The sequence below is a fragment of the Actinia tenebrosa genome, unplaced genomic scaffold (assembly GCF_029948245.1).
Source record: "Actinia tenebrosa isolate PJP-AT-01 unplaced genomic scaffold, QUT_ActTen_1.0 PGA_scaffold15__27_contigs__length_11533743, whole genome shotgun sequence".
NCBI classification, from domain to species: domain Eukaryota; kingdom Metazoa; phylum Cnidaria; class Anthozoa; order Actiniaria; family Actiniidae; genus Actinia; species Actinia tenebrosa.
In genome coordinates, this window is record NW_028292575.1 from 306,767 (window position 1) to 316,795 (window position 10,029).

A 10,029-nucleotide genomic window follows, 5' to 3' on the forward strand; every position below is an offset into this window, starting at 1 on the left:
AATATTGACAGGGTAATGTAGCATTAGTGATAGTATGATAAATCAGTGGGCGAAGAGGTACCAGATAAATACATCTACTGATGGTACGATATGGACCACTTATCAGGAGAACAATATTGACAGGGTAATGTAGCATTAGTGATAGTATGATAGAACAGTGAGTAAAGAGGTATTAGATAGATACATCTACCGATGGTGCAATATGAACCACTTATCACTTGTAAGATTTTTATCGGTATTACTTTTAACGGTCAGAGAACATCAGATAACATTGCTGTGATTTTAAAATTTTAAAGCGAGCAATGAACCCTTTTTGTTGCTGATTTACAGATATTCTACGGTAACTATGATCGCTCTACTGTTGTGCATCATATTCTTTATCGTGGTGTCATTGCAAGATCTCTACTTATTGTTCCCAAGACATACCAGACTGGTACACCTTGCTTGAGGACAGAGATCTATGGATATGCTTTCCAGACAAGTATGATTGATTTGAATACTCATGTGTTTTTTTAGCGCTTTCTGATTTTTTTCCCAGGCACAAAACAGGTTTGCACCGACGCAGAGTAAAGATGCCGGAACTTTTTTCGCTTTTTCTTTGGTATTTTCCAAGATCCCATTTTCACATCTCTCGAACCTCTCATACTTCTCGTGTCTTGTTCATAAACTTCTTTTTACATATACATATACATGTACATATATGTAGACCGAAACTTTTGTTTAAAAATTCTAAATTTCACAAGTCAGAGACAACTTTAAATCATAATCAATCATGAGTCTTGACTGCAATTTTGGAATATATGTATATATATATTTATATCATATATAATTTTTTTCGCTTTTAGTTCCCAATAAAAATGCTCTAAAATGTTTTAACTTCGCGAACTCTCAGTCCTACATAATTAACTAAAGACTTTTAAAATACTAAGTTTTTAATATTTTGCATAGCCTTCACTTTGTAAATATTCCACAAATGTTTGACCTTCAAACTTTCTCCTGTTCAGGTTGTCCAAGTCACAGTGTTGGTATACCCAATCCTAGTTCGGTACCTGATCACAGGTTTACAGCATCAACATTTTATGGACCTTACCCGCCTTATTACGGAAGACTGAATGGTAGCAAATCGTGGGCACCGAGTTCCCGAAATGCACCTGATTATCTTCAGATTGATCTAGGTGCTGTTTTCTACATATGTGCTGTAGCAACACAGGGGGATGGGGAATTCAAAGATAATTGGGTAAAAAAGTACAAAGTATTGTACTCAACAAACAACGAACTTTGGTCAACATATTACAACAAGTCAAGTGAAAAAGAGGTAATGCTTGGAAGCCAGCAATTTTAGAGATTTTAAACGCAGCTTATCAATGTTGGTGGGGGGAAAAATAAAATTTTCAACCACAGCTGATTACCTTTAATTCTCAGAGGTGTTTTGACTACCTCAAGTTGTGAAATTGCCTATTTGTAAGGCTGAGTGTATCTTATAAATAATTCTTTTTGCTGCAAAATTGGAATAACATGAAAAGAAATTCAGTTCCCCAAGGGAAAAGCCAGACTGTATATTGTTGTGACTCCTTTCACGGCTTCCATCACGTGATGGTGCAAGTCCTCAATCTAAACCTTGGTTGTCTTCAAGTTTCTACGCTTATTTCAGCCAATTAAAAGAGTTAAAAGAGATGGACCCAAAGCCCTCGAAAACAAATTGAATATGCTATTTCTGTTTAGAGCTCTTGACAGTAAGATCCGGTTACTAAGTTCACTTTACGCCCTTTTCTTTTTGCGTTTGACAGTTCAGCGGCAACTCTGACAGAACAACAGTGGTTACTAATGTAATAACCAACCCATTCAGAGCCAGGTTTGTTCGTGTACTTCCAACTGCTTACCAAGGATGGAAGTTGCTAAGGGTGGATTTCAAAGGACTTTCTTTAGGTAGGAGGCAATATTTCGGAGTGCTCTTCATCATTGCATGTCACATGCCATTTCGCAAAACGTATAAATGTTCGTTTATTTTCTTCAAGGTTGCACTTCGTCGCTTGGTCTTGAGGGCACACAAATACCAGACTCACACTTAACGTCATCTTCATCATCCGATAATTCCCATGCTGCACCACGTGCTCGTCTGTATGGCAGTTCGTCATGGTGCAGCCAAACAAATGGCAATAATGAGTACATACAGGTTGACCTTGGACAGGTCAAGACAGTGACAGGCATTGCAACACAAGGTAACCCAGATATGGATGCATGGGTGACGTCATACAAAGTTAGTTACAGCTTTGATAACACATATTGGAATGAGTACAAAGAAGGACAGGTCGTTAAGGTAATATCGTCTGGGCTATGATTATTAGTCATATATATATAAGCCTGCTCAAAAGTACATCCTAATGATCTAATGACAGGTGTTTTTTAATGTGAGCTTATTAAAAGCCTTTTGATGTTAACAATCCACTTATTATTATATATTTTTTGTACTTTCCCGGATTTTATTAAATAGAATTTTGAAGGAAACAGCGATAGGAATGCCGTCAGAGTCAACTGGCTTAGGAATCCAATAGCAGCACGTTATATCAGAATTATTCCTCAGACCCACAACTCAGGGGGCGGTTACTGTCTACGATTTGATGTCTATGGATGTGATATCTGTAAGTCATATGTGAACGTATTTTTAAACTGAAATCCTTACTGATCACATGGGAATATTAAAATCTAATCAATAATGATAATTGTGCGGTATTATTTTAGTCGTTGCCCCGAAAGTGATTTTGAATACTGTTGACTCCATCCTTTCAAGCATCAAAGGAAGTTCCATTACATTAACATGTAGTGTAGTTGGTGAACCAGCACCTGACATACAGTGGTTTAAGAATGGAACAAAGATCAACGGTGCAACACAATCAACACTACAGGTACAATTTATCTCAGCTGAAGACGTGGTGTCCAAGTACTATTGTACAAGACAAGATCCTAACACACGAGCTGTTGTCTGTAACACGTTCTACGCGTGTAGAATAGTAAACCCACTTCACCTGCCGAGTGGAGGGATTAATGAGGCATCGGGGAAAGTGACGGTGAACCTAAGTAAGTCGAAGTTTAACGTTCTTTGATTTCATCCTTGTTTAAGAATTTCTTCTGCAAAAAAATGTTGCCGTACTTAGTTTTGCCTTTCTATAATGGATTCAGAATATTCTACACACCAGAAGGCGGAACACGACAACAGATTGAAGTGGGTAACGTTAGCCATGCAACGCTGACAAATCTTAGAAAATACACTAACTACGACATATCAGTGGCTGTACGAAACACTATGTATATCGGTCCTGTAAGCAGCGTTACGAGAAAAAGAACATTAGAGGATGGTGAGAAGGACATTATCTTTGTTCCTTGTGTGATCGAAATTTTTTTTAAACTATCTGCAACTTTGTTGTCTTTTTTTCTCAGTTCCTGAAACTGGTCCACAAGATACAACAGCAACAAAGATAAACGATACAACATTCTTGGTTACCTGGCAACCGTTAACAACAGATCAAAGCAATGGTGTGGTTACAAAGTACGAGATCGTTTGGTCAGCAGTTGTTGTGGGAGGTCGTTCACGAAGATCATTAGGGGAAATGTTTAATACTACAACAAATGCTACCCAGTACATACTGTACAACCTTAGATTGTGTGAAAACTATAGAGTATCTGTCAGGGGTTATACCAGTGTTGGACCAGGACCCAAAAGTACCATTAACTTTTTGACATCGCGTAAGTTGATATTTTTCAGACATTTGGAAACCATTTTCAGAACACAACTAATAAGCTTGATTTTCATTCAGAGCCTGATAACCCTACTGATGTACAAGCTGAGAGTCAAACGAAGACTTCTATTAAAGTAAGATGGAAAAAGCCCTTGCCAATATCATTGGTTGTTAATGAATATACGGTAAGTTGTGAGTTATCGAGACTACTCAAGAATACTCGGTTAATATATAAAATCTAGAAATTTGATAATTCTAAGTATTGTATTCAAACATTTAGTCAAAACTCGGTGATTTAGTTTTAGATTTAGTATTTAGGTTAACCTCACGATATGATGATATTTGAATTTATTTTGCAAGTTTGATCTTATGTTCAAATAACGGAGCATGTTCACTCGATTTAGATTGAAGTAAAAGGTTCTAAATCATACTGGCCGAAGTACTCATTTTCAAAGACTTACACGCAGAATGGAGCACGAACTAATATGGTAATCGACAGTCTTGTGCCTGGTACAAGCTATGAATTCTGGGTAACTGCGTCAACAGAATGTGGAAAGAGTCAAAAAAGTGAATCAAGTAAAAAAGACACAGACATTGACAGTAAGTTTCATAAGTGATTCCGGTTTTGCTTTTTGTCTCGCTGCCTAAAGCATCATTTAAATACTTCATGTTCTAGATCCTGTTAAGCCTACAGGGAATTCTGTGACTCTAAAGGACAAATTTGACGTTCCATTATGGTCAGTTGATCCTGTCAATGGACCAATCAGGTAGTTATTACAAATTGTATTTTTAAACTTGTACAACACATTTTCTGATTTAATATATATTTAAAAATCGAGATCTCCCCCTTTCAAAGGTGCTACAGGTCTATACATCAAGCTATAAATAATACAACTACGGTTACCTAATTATATGTAGAGAAGTGTACACTTCGTATCCATTATTAACGTCACTATTAACATATCACAGTTCATATCAAGTTATCGTAGTCAAAGGAAACAAAGATGTCAGTGACTTACCAACAAATATCGGTGACTACAAAGATGCACAGGAGCTTTACGTCGCAGCAGAACTGAAACCAAACGAGATCAAGTCTTCTTTACCTGTGGGTGACAATAAAATATATGGACATTATAAAAATGTACCACTAGACAAAGGAAAAATATATACTATTGCAGAAAGAGCGATTACTGAACATCAAGGAGTAAGTATATGGGACTATTAAGATTGATTGATATTGAATTAAAATTACTTTTGTCGTATCAGGGGGGTTCTAATCTAATACTCCCATTTTGAGTTTGCCTTTGCTCAGTCTAAGCCTCGATTGTGTACAAATGTGTTCTCTTCTTTCAGTAAGGTCGATTGTATGGTAAGGAATGACGAGCTACGGAACAATACGAGTTGATTAAAGTGCCACGGCTTAGTTAATAGCCGAAAATGTTAACGCACAACCGAGACTAAGGCTGAGCAAAGAAAACTTGAAATTGGAGTATCTCTTATACAGGTCAAATGGAAATGAAAAGTAATACCTTTTTTTTGCCTTTTACTTTTTTAAAGAAAATTTACGCGGGCCAATCTGCAGTAGTAGCTACAGTTGAAGCGACTCAAGGTATAACGCCAAATATCTTACTAATTCTTTAAGATTGTTGCATGGAATTATCTTGTTTGTAACACTACTGTTTTACTACTGTATTCGTACAAAAGATCAAAGACAAAAAATGTGAAATTCACCCACTTTAAGGAGAATCGATGAAAATTGTTACTTCCCTAGAAAAAAAGGCATTCACGCAAACACACAAAGACGCACACAAAATTAAACAACAATAACAAAATAACAAACAGCAATATATATAAGAAAACCACAAAAAGAAACAAACAATAAAAAAACATTAAAGTGTAAACAAACAAATAAAATACATTACTGTGATTCCCAGTCACACTCCACCAATTCGACCTTCATGACAAACGAAAAATTGGGTTTTCGGTAGACGTATATTTCTGTGAAATTGGGAGTCGGAATCTTTAGACCTTAAAAGAAAAAATCGTTTTGATTGACGTCCACCAAAAATCAAATTTTCGTTTGAAATGAATATCTAGTGCCGTGACTGGGAATCGCAGTAACGTACTCGTTACTTCGTTCAGAACCTTCTGTCTCACATTCTCTCCCTGCTTTGTTTTAGTAAATTCGCATTATTTGTCATTTCAGATTCAACAGAATATTGCAATTGTGAACACATAGCAAAGGAAGGTAACAGGATGTTGATGGAGTGATTTTTTTTCCACATATCGCTGTCACAAGACATTTCTCTTTTTCTAGCTACTCTCAAGACTACCATCTGTGGATCGGTTTTTGAGATGGATTGAGGCGGATGACTAGCCGCTGTGACGGTCCTTATGATTTATCTTATTTGGAAGTTCAGCAGTGAAGCAAATTCTATAGATGCTTTTCGAAGTAACTGTTCTTTTCGCAATCCAATCTAATGTAAAATAAATTGGGAAATAGACCACACCTAATGAAAAACCTAAGGGTATGAGATGAGTAAATCTTATTACAAGATTGTTTAAATAATCAAGTGATCTTTTGATTTGTTAGCAGTTGTACCTTACGTCATTCCACTTGTATTGATTATCCTTGGTCTGATCATCTGCATCGCTTATTTGGTGTACCGGCTACGAAAAGAAAAACAACACAATGAGAGTATCAGGAAAAAAATTAAGAACAAGAAAGATGAAACAGGGATCACCAATGACGTCATGGTCCTGCACACAAACTATCAAGATAACGTCATTAAAAATTCAAAAACACCAGAAACTACAACAGCTGACGAAATAGAAACTTCAGGCTACATGGAATTACAACCAAGACGAAGCAGTGATACGGTTTACCAGTCGATACAACAGCCTGCAAACAGACCTAGAAAAAGTGAAACACAACACACGCGAGGCATGAAGGGACATGAACAATACATGGACTTAAAACCAAGAGCAAACACCGAATACGAAACACTACGTCATAAAGAGAATGCGCCAGGACAAGACTACGAGGATGTTGGCCAGGATTTTAGAAGAAACATATATTCTAATGACACTCAAGCGTAGTTTCATGAGGATTCCATGTATGCATCCATTGTTCCAGTGGTGGAACGAATCCATTGATCAATACGTTCCGCCATCCCGCGCGCCTTATCCATCCATCACAAACCCCTTTCAACTCATGCCCCATATCTTAATCATCTCCCAATTCTCATTCTGCCAATCTGAACTCCAAAGGCTAAACCTTATTTCCCATATTCCAAACCGAAGTTCCTGCGTTACGTTTCACAAATCTTTGCTCAAACCTTAGCCCCAAAACTTAATAGAGGCCGAAATCATTGGTCTCATTTTATGGGCTGTGGAAGTACAGATGCAGTTGCATAAACCTTGGTCTGGATGACCCGGGATTGACGCAAACCACCATTGGTTCATCCTTTTTTTTATTCATGACCATTTACAGGGCCGTAACCAGGGGGAGCACAGGGTGCACGTGCACCCCCCCCCCCCCCCCATAAAAGCTTAAGGTCCGCTCATCCATGTCTGTCTGTCTGTCTGTCTGTCTGTCTGTCTGTCTGTCTGTCTGTCTGTCCATCTCCTTTTTTTTTTGGTTCTGCTTTCTTTTGGTTACCTTTATTTTCTTATTGCCTGTGCACCTCCCTGCAAGATCCCTAGTTACGCCACTGAGTTGGTAATAAAAAAACGATCAATGGTCCGATTTTATTCGATGTGCACCCTCCCTGTAAAAGTTCTGGTTACGGCCCTGATTTAAGTGGCATGTGTATCAAACTCCAGCAATTTCCACTAGATTCCACCTACGATATGGCTGGAGGAACCAATGGTGGTTAACAATCCCAGTACGACTGTACTCATTGAACACATTGAGCAGTGGCCAGTTTGAATACTAGAAACATTGTCACCGTGGATGAAGTCGAGCATGATATCATAAACTATCAAGAACAAGACCGTGTCAAGGGCGGATCCAGGGGAGGGGTCCCGGGGGTCCGCATCCTTTGTCCTTCAGAGTACAAAACATCTTTAAAAGGGAGGCATGTGTTTCTTATTCCGTATTTTCAGTTAACGGATGCCGAGTACCACCTTGTAAACGTATCCTTAGTTAGTATAAAGGCGTTTTTTTAGAATATTCTTGTAGCGTTGTAGCCGAGGGAGATCGCAAAAGTGGCCCTTATTCATTCACTGAACAGAATTCACTTTCTAGGTTTTTTAAAAGTCGGCCTGAGGCGGAATGTCTTAGAATGTCACGATACTCAATTTAACACACACACACACACACACAAAATTAATTAGATAGTATGAAACAATGCAATTGATGTTCATTCGTGAATGGAATGACATTTTGAGTGTTTTATCCAATAAATAAGAAAAGGAATACGTTAGAAATTTCCAAAACTTTCTTAAATCGCAATTACCTCATTCAATGACTTCTTAATTTAAAATTTTTAAAATGACGAAAAGTTAAGCAATAAGTAAAAATAAATCATAGCTAATTCTTGTTATTATTATCATTCTCTTAGTTTAAAATGGCACAGTTGTTCAATCTTAATGGTTCAATCTAGCACAGTTGTTCAATCTTAATGGTTTAATGTAGCATTTTTGTTACTAGACCTGGCCTGATGACAAAGTACAATTTGTATTTTGAAAATTATGAAAGAATAAGCAAGAAGCAAAAATTAATTATAGCTTATTATTATCATTATTCCCTCAGTTTGAAATAGCACAGTTGTTAAATCTTAATGGTTTAGTATGTGGTATCAGTAAAATACTAATGTAGCATTTTTGTTGCCTCGCCCTGGTCTGATGACAAAGTACAATGAGTTGTCGAAATCCACGCCTCAAGTTGATTGAATCAGTAGTTGTCATAACAATCACCCATGCAGAGACCTTAAGCATGAGGACGCAAGCCAGGACGGCGACGCAAAGGATGAAGCGTGCATATTTTCAAAACGGTTTTCATGCGCGGCTATCGTTCTTGAAGTTGCTGCTCTCTAGGGCTAGGCTTCATAGGATGTGAAAAAGCACGAACCAGTTAGAGTTGATTACCGAAGACCGAGGTATTAAGCTATGTAGATCCCGAGAGCCCAAGCAACAGTCTTTCTCAAGACCACACTCATCCGGACGATCACACTTCACAACAAATCGCATGTAGGTGATTATAGCCTAATAATATAAAAGGAAAATCGTAAGAGATAAACTTGAACTGATTCGAATTACATGAATGAAGAATAAATAACGAAAGAGTGAGAGAAATACCGTTCATATGAAACCCTGTTTTTTATTTTATACTGAATAAAGGCAATGTCTAGCTTTTTAAACGGTTCTAAAGCGGAAGTTCTTTGGATGTCACGATATTCTTCATTACACATTAACAATCATGCTTATGTATAAGGCCCCGTCCACAAATTCTTTTTTGCGGATACGAAAATGTTCGCGTCCACACGCAGCGTATTCGAATCGTTTTCACTGTCCATACGTATCCAGAAATTTCATGAACCGCCCTGATGCACGATAGTGCCTAGTCCCTTTGAAGGATAGTTTTTCTTATTGAGCATGCGCAAAATCGTGTTTACGTTATCGTATTCGAAAATTTGCGGATACGACCGTCCACACGTATCCGTATTCGGAGCGTATTCGAAAATTTCAACTCTGGAGACCGTTTTCGAAAATTTCCGGATACGGTTACAAAAATTTCCGGATACGTGTGGACGGGGACTAAGTATAGTAGTATAAGCCACTGTTCATTCTGATTGACCCCATTTTATATGTTTCGTATGTTTCATACTTAAATAAAAACTTGACGAAACGAATACGTTGATTGAGAAATGTCAAACACCTCCTTATAAATATTCAACTCCTCTTACTTCTGATATTGATTATCACTCTTACTGACGTCTTAATTAGCAATCAGTTCTAATCACGACACTTAGTCAAAACAGTAGGGAGAGCTAGAGTGCAAACAATACTATTCGTGAAATATTACTAATACTAACTTACGCTATTTTATGCTAATTCTATTGTTTTCTTTTGTTTAACTAGCACTATTTTGAACAATTTAGTCATTAGTGTTTCACGGATATATTGTTTACACTCTAAGACAATTAAACCTTTTTAATGATTTAATTATTTTATAGCATTTTTTGGTATTCCGGTCTGATAACAATGTACAATGACTTGTCTACATCAAGTCAGTCAGTAGCTGTCTCATCAATCATCCATGCTGGATGTCACATCCAACACTTTTGCAGCG

At 37.4% G+C, this 10,029-nt stretch overlaps 2 protein-coding genes across 3 annotated transcripts in view; both read left to right on the forward strand.

Moving 5' to 3' along the window:
- The window catches only part of LOC116288859 (uncharacterized), a 30,782-nt gene extending 27,534 nt beyond the window's left edge, over positions 1-3,248 (forward strand). Inside the window, exons 6-12 of one of the 2 annotated variants that reach the window (XM_089030728.1) lie at positions 331-481; positions 1,005-1,315; positions 1,788-1,926; positions 2,016-2,317; positions 2,492-2,639; positions 2,740-3,075; positions 3,178-3,248. In XM_089030728.1, coding sequence (XP_088886854.1) covers positions 331-481; positions 1,005-1,315; positions 1,788-1,926; positions 2,016-2,317; positions 2,492-2,639; positions 2,740-3,075; positions 3,178-3,248 — 1,458 coding nt within the window. Of the gene's footprint in view, positions 1-330; positions 482-1,004; positions 1,316-1,787; positions 1,927-2,015; positions 2,318-2,491; positions 2,640-2,739; positions 3,076-3,177 lie in introns of those variants that run through there. The other variant, XM_089030729.1, reaches the window with a different exon arrangement.
- Positions 3,156-7,235, forward strand: LOC116292871 (receptor-type tyrosine-protein phosphatase mu-like). The gene is made up of 9 exons (XM_089030735.1): positions 3,156-3,353; positions 3,436-3,741; positions 3,813-3,919; positions 4,139-4,334; positions 4,411-4,501; positions 4,704-4,938; positions 5,292-5,343; positions 5,941-5,982; positions 6,328-7,235. Exons 1-9 carry the CDS (start codon positions 3,302-3,304, stop codon positions 6,831-6,833), a joined length of 1,587 nt encoding a protein of 528 aa, XP_088886861.1. The 5' UTR covers positions 3,156-3,301; the 3' UTR covers positions 6,834-7,235.
- Positions 7,236-10,029: the final 2,794 nt, after the last annotated feature.

What these genes read in the sequence shown, in the direction of transcription:
- LOC116292871 (XM_089030735.1), top strand. Translation starts at nt 3,302, where the DNA reads ATGTATATCGGTCCTGTAAGCAGCGTTACGAGAAAAAGAACATTAGAG. An exon ending in CGATTACTGAACATCAAGGA is followed by an intron (nt 4,939 to 5,291) that starts GTAAGTATATGG and finishes ACTTTTTTAAAG; the next exon opens with AAAATTTACGCGGGCCAATC. An exon ending in TACAGTTGAAGCGACTCAAG is followed by an intron (nt 5,344 to 5,940) that starts GTATAACGCCAA and finishes TTGTCATTTCAG; the next exon opens with ATTCAACAGAATATTGCAAT.